The sequence below is a fragment of the Solenopsis invicta genome, chromosome 14, assembly GCF_016802725.1.
Source record: "Solenopsis invicta isolate M01_SB chromosome 14, UNIL_Sinv_3.0, whole genome shotgun sequence".
Taxonomy (NCBI): Eukaryota; Metazoa; Arthropoda; class Insecta; order Hymenoptera; family Formicidae; genus Solenopsis; species Solenopsis invicta.
The window spans coordinates 8,393,908-8,410,065 of NC_052677.1; the positions used below are offsets into that span (position 1 = coordinate 8,393,908).

General features: G+C 37.0%; 3 protein-coding genes across 7 annotated transcripts; 2 read left to right on the forward strand and 1 right to left on the reverse strand.

The window, feature by feature from the left end:
• Window positions 1-25: 25 nt before the first annotated feature.
• LOC105194489 (F-actin-capping protein subunit beta) lies at window positions 26-2,652 on the forward strand. Of its 2 annotated transcripts, none has more exons than XM_039457328.1 (4): window positions 26-302; window positions 385-747; window positions 853-1,225; window positions 1,343-2,652. In XM_039457328.1, the coding sequence occupies exons 2-4, from the start codon at window positions 548-550 to the stop codon at window positions 1,574-1,576; spliced, it is 807 nt and encodes a 268-aa protein (XP_039313262.1). In that variant the 5' UTR covers window positions 26-302; window positions 385-547; the 3' UTR covers window positions 1,577-2,652. The 2 variants fall into 2 exon arrangements, with proteins under 2 accessions (XP_039313262.1, XP_011157724.1); XM_011159422.3 differs by having other exon boundaries at window positions 27-302; window positions 536-747.
• Window positions 2,653-3,696: 1,044 nt separating this feature from the next.
• On the reverse strand, window positions 3,697-8,674 carry LOC105194488 (eukaryotic translation initiation factor 5A). 2 transcript variants are annotated; one of them, XM_011159419.3, is made up of 4 exons: window positions 8,548-8,674; window positions 7,122-7,414; window positions 6,685-6,819; window positions 3,697-6,060 (listed from the first exon to the last, which is right to left on the reverse strand). In XM_011159419.3, exons 1-4 carry the CDS (start codon window positions 8,669-8,671, stop codon window positions 5,989-5,991), a joined length of 624 nt encoding a protein of 207 aa, XP_011157721.3. In that variant the 5' UTR covers window positions 8,672-8,674; the 3' UTR covers window positions 3,697-5,988. The 2 variants fall into 2 exon arrangements, with proteins under 2 accessions (XP_011157721.3, XP_011157723.1); XM_011159421.3 differs by having other exon boundaries at window positions 8,462-8,581.
• Window positions 8,675-9,696: 1,022 nt separating this feature from the next.
• Window positions 9,697-16,079, forward strand: LOC105194486 (myelin expression factor 2). Of its 3 annotated transcripts, none has more exons than XM_011159416.3 (9): window positions 9,697-9,857; window positions 10,233-10,605; window positions 10,725-11,048; window positions 11,123-11,369; window positions 11,443-11,619; window positions 11,702-12,144; window positions 12,227-12,362; window positions 12,616-12,701; window positions 15,416-16,079. In XM_011159416.3, the coding sequence occupies exons 1-8, from the start codon at window positions 9,841-9,843 to the stop codon at window positions 12,669-12,671; spliced, it is 1,773 nt and encodes a 590-aa protein (XP_011157718.1). In that variant the 5' UTR covers window positions 9,697-9,840; the 3' UTR covers window positions 12,672-12,701; window positions 15,416-16,079. The 3 variants fall into 3 exon arrangements, with proteins under 3 accessions (XP_011157718.1, XP_011157717.1, XP_011157720.1); XM_011159415.3 differs by having other exon boundaries at window positions 12,767-15,611; XM_011159418.2 differs by having other exon boundaries at window positions 11,729-12,144; window positions 12,767-15,611.
• The last annotated feature ends 79 nt before the right edge of the window (window positions 16,080-16,158 follow it).

A 16,158-nucleotide genomic window follows, 5' to 3' on the forward strand; every position in this document is an offset into this window, starting at 1 on the left:
ATCATGAGCTTGGCTAGCCTGCGAGCTACGACGCGAACGGTTAACCTCGCTCCTTTCGGAGGGGCGATTCGGAGCAATTCGGAAATCGGAGACAGGTAGCGAGCGACGTGAGCGCGACAAACCAATCGCTGCTCGCACCACGACACACCCTTTCAATGCCCGTCTCGTTTATTTTTGAGACGATCCTAGCGAGGTAGTGGCTAATAAAAAAAAATACATTTTACGTTTATCTCATTGTCGACATCGGCCAATAAGATTTTGATGCTCGTCGGCCTATAACCAATTTAAATAGCGGCAGTATGGTAAGACATTCCAGCCTTCATGTTTCGTCCATCGTTTATTGTCCCGTTGTTAACGCGTGCGCTTGTAAATAAATAATTCCAGGAACTGTTCAGATACTTGAAAATTAGTTTTATCCTCTCTTCACTCGCGCTCGGAGTTGCAGTTTTTCAAAGAAAGGATTGAAGACGATTAGCAACGTTGTAAATACATAAATTGTATACTCCTACTTCTATATTACACGTATACATTTCAGACAGAACAGCAAATGGACTGTGCGCTAGATCTGATGCGGAGATTACCTCCGCAGCAAATCGAAAAAAATCTCAGCGACCTGATCGACTTGGTTCCTTCGCTATGTGAGGATCTATTGTCCTCTGTAGATCAACCGTTAAAGATTGCTAAGGATAAGGAATCTGGCAAAGATTATCTGTTGTGCGATTACAATAGAGACGGAGATTCATACAGGTTTGATTTTTCTCTAAAAGAAAAAAAAGAAATTAGATACATTGTTGTATGATACAAAAGAGGAAGATAGTTTGTCTCGTAGTAGAAACACAGAGTGGTTTACAGGTCTCCTTGGAGTAACACTTACGATCCACCGTTAGAGGATGGCTCAATGCCTTCTGAGCGATTGAGGAAGCTGGAAATAGATGCCAACCATGCCTTTGATCAATATCGAGAGCTCTATTTCGAAGGTGGAGTCTCATCGGTGTACTTGTGGGACTTGGATCATGGCTTTGCAGCGGTAATTCTCATCAAGAAGGCTGGTGACGGTTCCAAGAAGATCAAAGGATGTTGGGACTCGATACATGTGGTAGAGGTGCAGGAAAAATCAACTGGTCGTACCGCTCACTATAAACTCACATCAACGGCTATGCTGTGGCTACAGACCAACAAGCATGGCTCTGGTACAATGAACTTGGGTGGCAGTCTGACACGTCAGGTAAATTTTTCAATGAAATTTTTACTTCTACCTCCATTGATTTAGCTTAAAATTTAATTTACATTTTGACAGATTAAATTTAAAAAAATCTTATTTACATTTTGCTTATAATCGCAGGTGGAACAAGACGCTCAGATCAGCGAAACGTCTCCTCATATCGCTAATATTGGCAGAATGGTAGAGGACATGGAGAACAAGATTCGTAATACATTAAATGAGATCTATTTCGGCAAAACAAAGGACATTGTCAACGGATTACGATCGGTGCAATCTTTAGCCGATCAGAGACAGCAGGCTGCGCTCAGGCAAGATCTCGCAGCGGCGTTGCAGAGGCGAAACGCTAACAATTGATCTTGCGAAGAGCAGGAAAGTTTCGATTACGATTACGAATAGATTTCATGATATTTTTTTCGATCCTTTTATCTTGCTTGGGATCTTTTGCGATTTTTATAGGTGTCAATATTTTTAGAATCCGTGGAACTTTGGATTCTTAAAAGTTCTCAATTTTTACGGCGTTCTTCGAGTTCTTTCCCGATAAGATTTAACATCTTGTTGGACTTTTGGGAAATTTTAAATGCTGCAACTTGGGCCTTTTCCCAAGGTCAGACCGTATCTATAGAACTCGTAAAATCCTTCAAATCATTGTCTATATTATCGAAAATGATACTTATTACTGTACTTCGTTGCCCTAAAGAAATACGAATCAATCACGAACGCGTTGATTAAACCTAAACAGTATGAAATACTTTGTTTAATTTAGAATGAAATAGAGTTTATTGTAAATATGTGGGAAAGGTGCAACGCGTTTTAGAACGGTAAATTAGATAAAGAACAATGTAAAATGCAAAAGAGAGTAAATTATTATAATAATATAGTTGACGCTTATTGTGTCGAAAAGAAACTACATTCAACAATTTTCTCTTTTTGTTTGTATTAAGTTTGATAAATAATAATTGTAAAACCGTAATATATTCATAACATTTTTGTAATGTTTGGAAAGTATTAATATTTCGCTTATACTGTTTAGGGTTAAATTTAAAAGCGTGTAATTTAACGCTTGAAAACAATGTAAAACGGTTTGCGTAAAAGTTGTAAAAGGACTGTCGCATTGTATAAAAAATTTGTTCTCGCAAATGAAAACTTTTTGAAAATTAAAACACAAATTAAAAATTCTTAACATTTGTATTAAAATTATTTAGATACGAGCAATTGGCAAATTCAAAAAATTTTATGTCACATTTGAATATTGAAGGATAAAGCTGTCTAGGCTATTTAAAATTAAATCTAAGACATAGCTAATCTGCCCTCTCAGAGGGACAGGTTATAAAATGTTTTATTTAAGTGAAGGTCCAAAAGGAGCGGTTGCATTTTGCATTTGTTAATAATGAATCCATATATAATACGCAAATAAAAGTTTTCAAATTAAACTTTATTCGTTTGTATTAAATTTCACGAGTACAAAAATCTGCTGGTACCATAGATCCTCGAAAGAGCTGCAGATCCCTGACATCGCGGATTTTTATTATCGGTGCTTCTCTTACACATATTCCGTATACATTTCCAGCGTGTTCTAATATGCATGGATCTTTGATACTACAGATCCTTGGACTGACAACGTTATCGGGATATCAAAGATCGCCAGTACCACGAATCTTGCACTTTGAAAGATTTGCAACAATTGTTAAATATCCTCTTATTCTTATTCTTGAAACTTTTTATTTTCTTGAATCTTTTTACGCGAGATGACGTGAATACCGAAGACTCTTGGTACTACAAATCCTTGAACCCTTGTAAACGACTGCGCAATTGTACATATTGAGAATCTCACATATTCTATATGATCCATGAGCGCATTAGATTATCTCTTGTAACAGAGATACACAAAAAAAAATATCGAATGGAATTCGTAAGTACATAAGATGAAAAGAAAAGCGATTTTTATGTTAGTGCCTTTTTTACACTTGAATTACACCACCGATACTATTATCCTTATTTCTTTCGTAATTATACTATTATATGAATTAACTTAATAACGTAATTTAACACTTTTTTTGCAAATTCCGAATGATGGCAGTGTGCGGGCGAGTCAGTCTAAGAAAGGACTAAAAAAAAGACATCACCATGTCGCTCCTGTGAATATTTTCTTCCAGTACTTCTATGCTATTTTTTTCTCATATGTATATTGATACCTTCTCTCTTTCGATTATAATTAACAATCGAAAGAATTGTGAGTCTGGTCCAACATAGCACACATAGATTACAGTATTTAATTAATTAGACGTTATTTTGTTTATTTCGATTATAATAGATAAGTATTTCGATTTTAATATCGTCGCAAAAATCAAAGTCATCAAGGAAGGCGCGTTGTTTCGCGGTTACCCTTTTTTACCGAGTAAAGAATTTAAAAACAAGCTCTTATAAGATATATAGCTCTTAGGAGGGATGTAAGGATAATAATTGTTAGATATATCGGAATTTACATATACATATATTTGGCGATTTGGGGTCTTCGTATTTATTTGTTACGTAAAGGAACTTTTGAGTGTTAAAGGACATTTAATCGCTAGGAGCATATTTTGAAACGACGATCCTAATGAGGTTCGGTGATGCCAAGTTCTCGCAGCAAGTTATATAAGCAATCTGAATGTTTTAATGTACATAAAAAATAAAAACTTGAGATCTCTAGAACACTGTGTCGTATTGAAGATAATTCTTTTACAGAAAAACAAGATGCGAATTTTATCGCGAGGACACCAAATCGAGCAAATTCAAAGTCACAGAGTTCCATGAGGGAGAAAAAACGTATACCTTCCAATGATAACTGTGATTACACTCTTGTAGTTAATTATCTGCTTATAATTATTCCTAATCATTCAGACTGCACTTTCGGAACAATTTTTTTTTTTTTATACAAACGATGTCACGAGATGGAAAGGATGTAAGGAAAAAAATTTTCTTCACGCACACTTTGCAAGTTCACACAAGGATCTTCCACTCGCGGCTCTCCCTTCTCACTTTATCTAATTATAATCTCTGTTCTAACGTTACATAGTCTAATTAAAAGTTATCTTATTGATTGAAGGCGGTTTGTGTAACCTGTTCTGAAAAATGTTTATTAAAACGAGATATTACAACAAAATGTAATAAAGTCTGAGCATTCGTAAGCCAATTACAGTCTCTGAACGTGACGCGATATTGCATCGCGCCGCACCAGCCATCTTAAAGCGCGCGAAATGTTATTTTGTGTGATCCTCAAGAACTTGAAGTTCCTGGATTTAAAGGTCTAAATCGTACACCGACTCATTTATATCATAATTTTGAGCGTTTTTCAAATCTTTGTATACTTTGCCTTTTATAACTGTTCTCCTCAAAGCTTCTGCACTTTGCCATCCTTAACAAATGACAACATGCTTACATGCCTAAAGATTCAAAAACAAATTTATAGATTCCGAATTTAGAATTTCATTGTCGAAATCTATAAGTTTTCTCAAATATCAATATAAAAATCAAGCTTTAATTTTATAAATGTTGCAGATTTCTCATTTAGATTTCCCAAAATTATAATATTAGAGTTTTAATTTTGAAATTATGAATCCTAGGATATTTAAGACTTCAAATATACTAGATGTTCTACTTCCGAATCAGCAAACTTCTAAAGTTACAGTTTTTAAGTTCTTGACTCTTTCTCTTTTTAGATATTCAAACTACATAAATTTCAATTTTAAAGTTTAAGCTAGATTAGACCTAAAAATCTCGAGAACTCGAGTTCTTTTTATAAAAAGGAAACTTTTAGCATACTATAGAAATTCCATATAGCGAAACTCCAGTCTTATCGATCATTACAGGAAAGATGCTTGAAGTGAGCTGCTTCGTGTCGGGCATCGCTAGCATCCCATGAAAAATTGTTCCGCGCGCGCGCGCTTAAGGACTCTAAGGTCCTTTTCCCACGACCTCTTCATATTGGTCTCCAACAATTTTCTTTTTTTATCTCTCGCATTCTCTCATGTACTCTCTTTTTCTTTTTCTCTCTCACACTCTCTCTCTCGCACTCACACACATAAATGTAATAAGTTACAAAGCTGTTGTAAATAATTTCTTTCTCTCTATTCTTAAAAAAAAAAGGTCCAGGATGTGTCTCAAGGCTTTCTCAGTTTTTATTTCCCAATCAACTTTCTGCTAAAAAGTTGCCGCCACTTTCTTATATAACAAACAACGCGTGTGTAATTGCTTAGGTATACGCGCAAGTGTATCTGTATGTGTGTATGTGTGCGCACGTGTCTGTTAACCATAGGTGTATATGTAGAAGTGTATATAATATTACGCATACCCAGTTTTCGCTTTTCCAGAATTGTTTCTTTTAAATATTGTTGAATAAAATAATTAAGTAAAGCGGATATTATTTCGATAAAAGTCGTTTTTCGCATTGGCGCGTTGCTGTTGTTACGTGGAACTGCTAGCCCGTTTTACTTTCTTCCCCTTCTCCCTCTCATGTTTTCTATTCCCTTTCTCTCTCTCTCAGACACACTTTTTCTCTTTCTCTCTCTCTCTCTCTCTCTCTCTCTCTCTCTCTCTCTCTCTCTCTCTCACTTCCTCTCTTTCGCTCTTTCACTCTCTTCATCATCTTCCTCTAGATTTTTTGGTTATATTATTGTTGTTTATCCTGTTTGACCAATAGTAAAGGTGTTGATTGATTGGCTAAGCGGGTGGTTTCTGCTCGAATGTATGTTGGGCTTCTGTCATCGTAATCGTCGGGCTGAACACAATTATTTGTCAAGGGAGGTGTTATTTTTGACGGCGATTACTACCTCTTCACCGCATGCCTTCAGTACAGTGCACTAAAAAAATTATAACAGATTTATAGAGTATAAAATATTTTTTAATGTAAAATTGTTAGAGATAATTTTCCTTTAAAATAATGCATCATCAATTGAAGAAAGGAACTTTACAAGTAGATATTAATTTCTAAAATATAATATTTATACTGATAGAAAAAATAAAAGGTTAAAATTTAAAAAATATGTTAAAATTAGTCAAAACCATTTATTAAAAAATTAGTAAATAACACAAATGATGAAAATGTTACTTTACTTCAAAGTTTTTACAAACTATAATAAAACTATATAACTACACAAATTAATAAATAATTGGCACAGCACTTGTTATTAACAGGAAAATTATAGATTATATAAATTTATATTTTTTACTATTATAATATTGCAATTTGTATATATGATATATACAAAAATGTTAACCAACATTTCATATTTTACTGATATATATATATATATATATATATATATATAAATATATAAAAAATTGTGCATGTATTTAAATATATTGGGTCATGAAGTATAAAACTTTACCCACACACACACGCGCGCGCGTGTGTAAAGTTTCATATTTAATGACCTAATATATACACATATATATATGTATATGTAATATAAAAGCATACTTACAAGTAACTCTTTTCCAGATTCAAAGTCAGCACGCAATTGTGTTCCCAAATCACCATCAGGTATCTTGAGATCTTCGCGCAGCTCTCCATTATCAGCCATCAGACAGAGATAGCCGTCGTCAGATATATCTGTAAGCTGTTACAAAACAAGATTTTTCAAAATTTGGTAGAAATGCTATGTCACAAATAAATAAAATTTTTAAATGGACTTTGAGCAAGCCACTTTTCTTTGCAATATTATCATCAAAGTTTAAGTTATTAAGATTATAAAACAGCAAATAACAATAAGTTATATTTATAAATGTAAAAATAAAAAAAATTGTTCTCAATAGTCTAAAGAATAAATAGAATTATACAAGTATAGAAGAGCAATCTTATGTATACCAACAATAGTTTAGTTTGTTATATGTAAAAAATTGAGACAAAGAGTAACTTTACCTGATAATCTTCCCGCTTAACAAACGGCACATCCATATTGTGTGTGGAGGGGCAGATATCCTCGTATTTCTTGGAAGTAAATATGTCAATACCTACTAAGTGAACCTTGGCATGACCATGTTTACCAGTCTTAGAAGTTGACATTTCTACAATCTTGCATGGGCGCGATTTTAACATGACGAAGCCATTTTTGCGCAGTGCTGAGCACTGCATAGGGTATGTCACAGAGGCGCCTGAATCCCCAGTCTCAAAATGAGTATCCTCGATATCTGCCATTGTTGTTTGATGGATATCTATATGAAACATAAATATAAATTTTGAAATTAACAATTAGATTTGATCAAGAGTCAAATTCATCTCTTCTGAGGAACAATGCTACAAAATTAGCACTAACAGTACAGTGACAATTTTGCTAGTTTTTTCAAGTATGCTATTAATGACATACTGACAAGACTACTTTTAACAGTTTTAAAACTAAATCAGGTACTACATAGCCTTATTTCTAATAAACATTAGAAATAAAATATCAATGGCCTTGTTTACATCATGCACTTAATACACATACTAACTAATAAGTTTCGTTAACTAGTAGTTCCATTAAATTATCTTCCTTTCGATGATGTATATATACATAATACATATATTTAATTATCTCGATTCATATTGTAGCAGCTTAATATACTATTATTTAAATTTATTGCCAAAATTAACATAATTTAATAGAAAATTATTAGTTAATACACATACAAAGTGCATGACGTAAAATAGGCTAATGTCATTCTTAACGAGAGAAAAAAAACGAACGAAGAAGTTACACGGTTCTAACAACATTGTCGCTTTTACGGAATATCTATACGTTCTACACATATTGACGGATCAAGTTTCTATCGGTATTCGGTGACGTGAGCGCGATAGATGAATCACCAGAACTCGGACTTTCGACAACGTGCGGTTACAACACCCGGACGAACAGGATGACCACGTGGCGGCGCGTTGCCGCAAGGAGTTGGCGCACAGAATAAAGATAGATCGGTGATAGACGGTGGCAAGCGCGCGCGTGCGACTAACCAAAGATCTGTCGCGCAAGCAAATACGGGAGAATCGCGTACGGATCGCGGCGTAGGTCGTTCCATGCACGACGTACGTTCGCGAGGTGTATATCGCGACGGCCCCGTCGGGACACCGTGCCGGCAGTCGCGTACGGATTTCAAGCGGAAGACGAAGCGATCACGAAGCGCGAGCATGGGCCGAGCACGAGAGAGCGGCGAGGTGCCACATTGGCAGCGTACGGATTGCGTTACCGTCGCAGTCGTGCAAACGTAAATCGTCCCGACATTTACCCGCGTATTCTTAATGCTCTGCTACTCGTTCGAACAATTAACACCATTAGTCGAAGCCGAAAGCGAGAACAGTTCGAGATACTCACATGTGATCAAAATGGATACTCTAACCAGAAGGTTGTAATGCGCCGGCGCGCCACGGGATCGTAATAGGGGTTCACAACATCGACTGCACGGATGCTCTCGCCGCTCTCGCGGTCGCAGCGCCATCACCGCGCGCCCTTTCAATTCGCGCCACTTCTTCTATCCTCAACAACAACTCAATCTGGCTAACCAATCAAAACGATACGTATTAAAATTTAACTTATCTAATTGGTCAAATTTTAATATTTTGACTTTTGCACACGTGACGTGCGCGACGAAAATAATCACGGTACCCAATCAAATCTCCCGCCGTACGGAAAAAGTTCGATTCTATTCAAGTTTGATTGGTTATATGCAACGCGGTTAAGTGAGCGCTCGGTAATTATTGTCGCGATTAGACTAAACCTTTAGATCCATGGTAAATTTAGAAAAATACACCAATAGCAGTGACTAGCGCTAAGCTCTTATTCAACCGTCGTCAGTTGCGTTTGACTGAGTTACGAATCAAACAGAAAATTACGAAAAGTGAACGAATTTACTAGAATATTCATAATATTATTCATCAATATCATCAATGAATTTGCTTACTTGTGTAATTTTCATAAAATTGATGTGTGATCCGTAGGGGTTGGTTTATAATAGCCGTTACTGTAAGAAATTCACCAATCATAGTCGATTATTCTTTTATACATCGACTATGATTAGTAAATTTCTTACGGCTACGGCTATTATAAATCAACTTTAATCGAATCTCTTGTGTCCATTTTCACTAATGTAGATCAATTTTAATCTCGATTTAATTTATTCTTTATCTTTTTTTAGCCGTAAAAAATAGAAAAAGATAAAGAGTAATTTAAACTAACCTCAAAATTATTTTACGTTGTTCAAAATTGACATTATTTGGTCAAATATAAATATAATTCAAATGTGATTGGTTCACTCGCATTTGTTTTTTTTTTCCAATATTTGCGCGTTCGAAAACTTATCGAGAAAGGCATTCGACTCTTTCTCACATTCTCACCGCGAGTGTATATTTTATACAATGACGCGTATTTTATAATTGTAATTGAATTTTAATCGCGTAACTTGAATTAGGTTTTTGGAAATTGTCTCATACGTATTCGTGATATTGATGAACGTAGTGAAATCCGGCCGCTGCAACTTCCGGCTACTCCGACGTCGGCCATTTTATAGGACGCTCGGTATACCCTTGATGTATCTTTTATCGACTCGCTTGTACTAGCTTGGAATTCGGAGGATCACGAGAAACCAACCAACCAACCTGCCTTCCGACGATGATTAAGGCGGAAGAGTAAGTATGATGTCCCACAAATACGTTTCCGCAGATTAATCGCAAATCGCAAAGTTCCCCCATTCGAGTATCGCGGAGTCATCGTGTCGCGATGTGTTCCGCGACTTTGGGTCTCGCGGCAACTGTAATGGTGAGAATGAAAAGACAACGGTAGATGTTTATCGTTTGATCTCTTTTCAGCGTCCAGTAATCGTACAAGAGTATTGATTTACATGTGTTTTATATTTCCGCCGTAACCTTAACCTTTCCGTTCATGTAATTTTATCTCACATACATAACCAACATTTATATCATTTGCGTTTAATGTCGGATATTATTAGAAAGCATCGTAGCATGGTACCTATGCCCCACGTATTGTACTGTATCATTTTGCAGTAATCAGGCACAGAACAATGACGATAGAGACAGAAGCAGAGAACGCGATCGTAATCGAAGATCAGATAGACCAAATCGCATAAATTCGGCCAGTCGGGATCGCAGCAGAGAGAGAAACGATCGCGTCGGCAGGAAGGCTTCAGACCGACGAATTTACGTTTCGAACATTCCTTATGATTTTCGTTGGCAAGATCTCAAAGATCTATTCAGGACTGAGGTTGGCAAGGTGGCACATGTAGAGCTTTTCACAGATGAAAATGATAAGCCTAGAGGATGTGGGATAGTGGAATTTGAAGATTCAGACTCTGTCAAGATAGCTGTGGAAAAGATGCACCGATACGACATCAAAGGGAGGAAGCTTGTCGTCAAAGAAGTAAGCATGGAAATTCTTTACTCGTAATGTTTTAAATAATAGAGCTAATTCAATTTAACAAAATAAAAATATCTTTTTATTTGTGTAATCACTTATAAACATTGGTGCTCATTTTACAGGATTTTGATGTAGAGCGTGATAAATATGGCCGTCTAGCAACAGGCCGTAACAATGATAGAAACCGAGATGACAGATTCAGGGATCCTCCACGACCGCAAGGAGGTGGAAGACAAAATATGTCTGCACCTAGTGGCACAGGAGGTGGAGGTGGTGGCGGCGGTGGTGGCGGTGGTGGTGGCGGCGGTGGTGGCGGTGGAGGTGGCGGCGGTGGTGGAGGCGGCGGAGGTGACAATAAATTCGGCAACACTTATGGTCTTAGTACGCAATTTTTGGAATCTTTGGGTATCAATGGCCCTTTAGTCACGAGAGTCTTTGTTGCAAACGTGAGTATAACTCGAGTGTTCCTTAACGATATGTATGCATCGGAAAAATATACCATCTATCTTTATTTGTCCAGCTGGATTATAAGGTTGATGAGAAGAAGTTGCTTGAAGTTTTTAAATTGGCTGGAAAAGTATTGCACGTTGAATTGGGGAAAGACAAGGATGGTAAATCGAGAGGTTTTGGAGTCGTGGAGTATGATCATCCTGTAGAGTCAGTACAGGCCATTTCAATGCTGCATAATCAACAATTGTACGATAGACGCATGACCGTTAGACTCGACAGAGCTAATGAACCTGACATGCCGCCTAAATTACCAGAAGGTACTTCATTCATTAGTTTGTGTGACGAAAATATACTTGATGCTTCGATAAATAAATTTACTTTGTAAATCAGGTTTGAAAGGAATTGGCATGGGACTCGGAGCTGGTGGTAACAGACTGTTGGATGTCGCTAGAAATATTCCCAATGTGCAAGCAAACAATCCGCCAGTAGTAAACCCGATCTCGGCACCGGTCTTAGCAGCGGGCGCTTTCGGCGCCGGTCTAAACAATGTTGTACCCGCGCAATTAGGTGAGAGTTGCGTGTGCCTGTTCTCATAAATTAATTTAAATTTCACCGAAATTAATTTAAATGAGATCCCACCTGTTTGCAGCATCGGCATTATCAAACACGAATGCAGCAGCTCTTCAAGCTAGTCTCGCTGGCGCTGGTTTGGGTGCCAATCTCACTACTAGTTCACTACTGAATTCTTCATTGACAAATGAGTTGGCATCAAACTTGAATAACTTTGGTGGAGGTGTCGGTGGTTTGAGCAGTCTGCAGGCTTCCTTGGCCGGACAAGGGAACAATACGTTCACGCCGCGCGGATTATCCAAATTGGACAACGATATAGGATTTGGTGGTAACAATTCCTTCGGCGGTTCCAATTTCGGTGGCGGCGGTAGAGATTTTGACGGAGGGTTCAACAGGGGAGACAACGATCGAGTATCCGGTGGCGGCGGTGGATTTTCTGGAAATCAAGGCCAAACCGGTGGCGGCAATCGACAGAACTCCAACGGTTCAAGACAGATGTCAGATACTATACTTATAGGCAACGTATGTATTCTTTCGCTTCTGTTATCTAATACGCACACATTTTAGTAGCTCTCTTAAGATTTAATTACAATTCTTGTTACAGCTACCTCCAAACACCACGTGGCAGATGCTACGTGACAAGTTCCAGGACGCCGGAGAGGTAAAATTTGCAGAAATGAGAGGTGCTGATATGGGCTTGGTACGGTTCGCATCTGAATGGGATGCTGAGCGTGCTGTGAGTATCCTTTTCAAAGTGAGACAGACATTCCGACATTTGTTAAAAACAATTTGTCGAAAATCTTGAAACTATTTTCTTTCTCTTTTTCTTTTTCCTGGATTAATTATGAAATTTGTAATTGGAGAAAAGAGAGATGACATTATAATCAATTATAATTGTCATCTGTATGCTAATTTTATGTTGTGCTCTATGCATAATTACGTAAAGAAAAGTTTATGTTGTACATACGAATTTTCCTTAATGCTCGTGATTAGCTATGATGAATCGATCGCGCATCGACGGCAGAACGATTGACGTGCGTCTGTACTAAAAACTGAAGAGTAGCCTCGAGGGACTCAAGGTAATGTTGATAAAAAAGATTATATCGCCGTAATATTTATGCTTAACCATAACTTGTTGACGCAGCGTGAGGAAGCTGGGTGTTTATGTGTCGTCTGCAGGATTCCACTCCTGATGACAATACTCGAAATTCATCCTAATTGTCTGGCAGAGCTTAGGACAATGAATGACAAGTATCTGTCTTTGGAAGATCAGCAAGTCGTTAGCAAGTTTGTATGATGGCTACTCAACGTTGAAACGGTCGTAACGATCACTCTCCGTGACGCCCTCTCTTTCTCTTTATCCCCTTTAAACTTTCAATTCTGTTTACCACCAGATTATCGTTCCTTTTTACAGTGGAAGTCTACTAATTGTTCACTTCTTAAATCAGTCTTTTTTTCTAGCGATCGTAACTATAGTTTAGTTGTTTAGCTTTAGGTTTCACACGATGATCTTACTGTAAGTCAGTAGGTTTCTTTTCAGTGTGTAGGTTATTCACTATTTACAGGTTTTTTACAGTAATTAGCGATTCAGTAGTCTGTAAGTTTTTAACTTCTTAGTTATCATGACGAGAGATCGATCGGTTCTCCATCATTCCGATCTAACGTGACGCTCTGCTCAATTCGCAGTTGAGTCCATCGAGGGATAGAGATTAATCTTTCGTTCATGAAAACTTTTTAACGTTGTAAACTCGCTCGAATTAGATTTCCGGCCTGCGGCTTTATCGAGGTAAAATCTATCTGCTCGTTTAAAATCTTATTTTATGCTATCGTGGATTGTATGTGTTGGATTCTCGTCGCATCGTCCGCACTTTCTTATGCGTAAGAAAAAGCACGTGTGGTGTTTGACAGGGGAACAGCGTTTTGTCATCACGATTTCTACGCGATCGTTTATTATTATTATTTTATGTTTTTTTTTTGTCGTGTACTAACGTACGTCCTGTGTTGCATCTTTGTAAAAAAATAATTTAACGATCTTAAATGAAGCATATGAAAAATTGCTGTAGTCTGTCACTTTTAGGAAGATCCCCTCTCAGTTCACTTCAAATTCGCTTCGAAACCTCGGCGAACGTACATCGGATGATCTAGATTCGGCTAAATTCTGCGTTTTATGCACCGTAATATGTTTACCAAAAAGTAAATCGCTTCTCGCGGCATCGAATAATGTCTCTGTTTAATTTTTTTCATTCTTCACAAAAACGCGAACTTGATTGCTTCAGGTACAATGGACAAATTGCATTTTGTGTTTTCGAGATATTATTTTTTGGTAAACATAACTCTCCTCTCGCTATGTAGATCTCGAGGAACATTCTGTGCATTGTATAACACTCTTGTATAACCACCAATCTCATAACAGTGATTGAATAAAATCCAAATCCGTTTTGACTATAAAAAAACCATGTTGGTCGTTGTGTTTTATTTCTGTGCTGTTGTGTGAAAATTTTATTGTCTTTTTTTTTATTTTTTTTAAGCAGCCACTCTTATGTCGGTTCGGATGAATCTTGTCAAGTGAGTTTAGCATGTGATATAACGCGTTTAAAAAATGGTACGATTAACTTCCTGATATGCTAATTCTCCTGTTATGGTTAATGTTATCAAAAACAAGTTGCATTTAAGCAGATGTATCAATCCATTCGGTTTATTGATAAAAAAAAAGAAATCTTAAAAAGAATACAGATCACTTCTCCGATTATCTTCCATACAATTGGGACGTCAGAGTAATCTGCGCAATGGGGAGGAAGGTGCTTGTTCGTGCTCGCAGGTGAGATACTTTTTCAGATGATTTTCTTCCCTGATTTTCTCCGAGGATGGATTCCCGAGAAGAGAGACGATTGACGATATCTGGCCCCGATTGGCATAACTACTTGTTCTGTCTCATTAATAACGAGAATTTAAAAACAACATTCACACGAGTTTATCTATGCGTGTGTGGTGTTATCATACGAAGTGTATTCTTCATCTCCGATAATTTTTAGCGATCTTTATTGTCGATGAGATTCGGGACGTATCGATGGATTTTTTAAAGAAAGGTGACCGACAAAGAGGAATGGTTAACACGGGGTGATTTTCATCGTCTTTAATATGGTGTGGTCGATCCTGTGTGTAGAACTGTTAATCAAGGACGGCGAAATCTTCTATGCGCGCCAATGATATTTTATATCCATTCCGAAGTACTCGCTTTGTGATTAATCTCCTTCGATCTGTATCGTATGCGAGATTTTGTATTTTTTTTTTTTTTCTAGAACTTTATTAATGTATACTTTTATGGTAAGTGTTCGTCGAGACCTATACGATCGACGATAAAAAATGCGCACACGTAGCGCATTCTTAGCGAGCGATCCTCCTTTCGTTCGAATAAATCGCCTGAATAAATTCTCACATGTTCGGAAGAAGATGCGGTATTATCCTTTTTTTTTTTGTTATTGACATAACGTTAGGACTCTGATACAAGATTTGTCGTCATTGTTATTTATATTATTCCTCGAGAATCGGTGTCTTTCCGCACTTAACAGTTCCATCGATTTTAGGCCAAGAAACTTTTACTCTCTTTTGTAATATATTTATGCGATTTACACAACGACGTTTAATATCTCTTGTTATGTAAAAACGAGAAGCATTTTCCCTTCTAGTGAGATATATAAAATGAGATAATACATTATATAGAGATTATCGTATAAGGAATATTTTTATTACACTGGGCCATAGATACAATGTGGATATTATTGATTATTTTCAGGTCACGATCGAGAAAACGTCTATCCCAATAAATGTGACGATGCCAGGTAAGTTTTGACAACTGATAAACAGTCATTTTACGCAAATATTTTTCTTCCAGGGAAGCTATCACGTACGATGTGTTGAGTCTTGTGAAATGGCGAGTCGCGCGTGAAATAAAAAAAAGGACGAATCGTCAATTCGTGCTTTTAATTATATCTATATTTCTTTTCGTTTACCTATACATTATAAAATTTCGGTACGCGGGGGTAAGTGTAAGGTTTGATATATTCGTAGAGAATCGTAATGCGCGATCGTAATGGTGCAATTAATAGTTCAGACGCGCATAAATGTGCCAATAACGGGATCGCTGCGCCATTTTAAACGAAACATGTAAAATTGTGATATATAAAATTGCAGTAATATGGTAAATACGGGTAATAAGTAATTCATGTAAATTAGTTTTAACAAACAGTACTGCGATAATCGTGTGTTCACTTTTAACGCGCAAAGAGTGTATCGTTCAACATTTCTAAAAAAAGGCACCTTAAGCATCACACGCCCGTTTATATGTATTGTATGTACTTGTATATAGATTATATAGCGACGCGTCTCTTTTTTTCTATAGCCTATTGTGTACATGGATTATCACATTTGAAATAAAGATGCAAAGACGCAGAATTTCATAAATTGCGTAAATGAATCAATTTCGATCGCCGTTGCTCGCGCTGGGATATCAGTCAGCTCAATCTCAAGCAATTTGCG

Excerpts from the sequence above, each read along its gene's own strand:
- LOC105194489 (XM_011159422.3), top strand. Across the intron at positions 748-852 it reads AGAGACGGAGATTCATACAG|GTCTCCTTGGAGTAACACTT; the intron begins GTTTGATTTTTC and ends AGTGGTTTACAG. Across the intron at positions 1,226-1,342 it reads GTGGCAGTCTGACACGTCAG|GTGGAACAAGACGCTCAGAT; the intron begins GTAAATTTTTCA and ends TTATAATCGCAG.
- LOC105194488 (XM_011159419.3), bottom strand. The coding sequence starts at position 8,671 with ATGGCGCTGCGACCGCGAGAGCGGCGAGAGCATCCGTGCAGTCGATGT. Across the intron at positions 7,415-8,547 it reads AGTATCCATTTTGATCACAT|ATATCCATCAAACAACAATG; the intron begins GTGAGTATCTCG and ends TGTTTCATATAG. Across the intron at positions 6,061-6,684 it reads AATCTGGAAAAGAGTTACTT|TGCACTGTACTGAAGGCATG; the intron begins GTAAGTATGCTT and ends TAATTTTTTTAG.
- LOC105194486 (XM_011159416.3), top strand. Across the intron at positions 10,606-10,724 it reads GGAAGCTTGTCGTCAAAGAA|GATTTTGATGTAGAGCGTGA; the intron begins GTAAGCATGGAA and ends CTCATTTTACAG. Across the intron at positions 11,620-11,701 it reads TGTTGTACCCGCGCAATTAG|CATCGGCATTATCAAACACG; the intron begins GTGAGAGTTGCG and ends ACCTGTTTGCAG.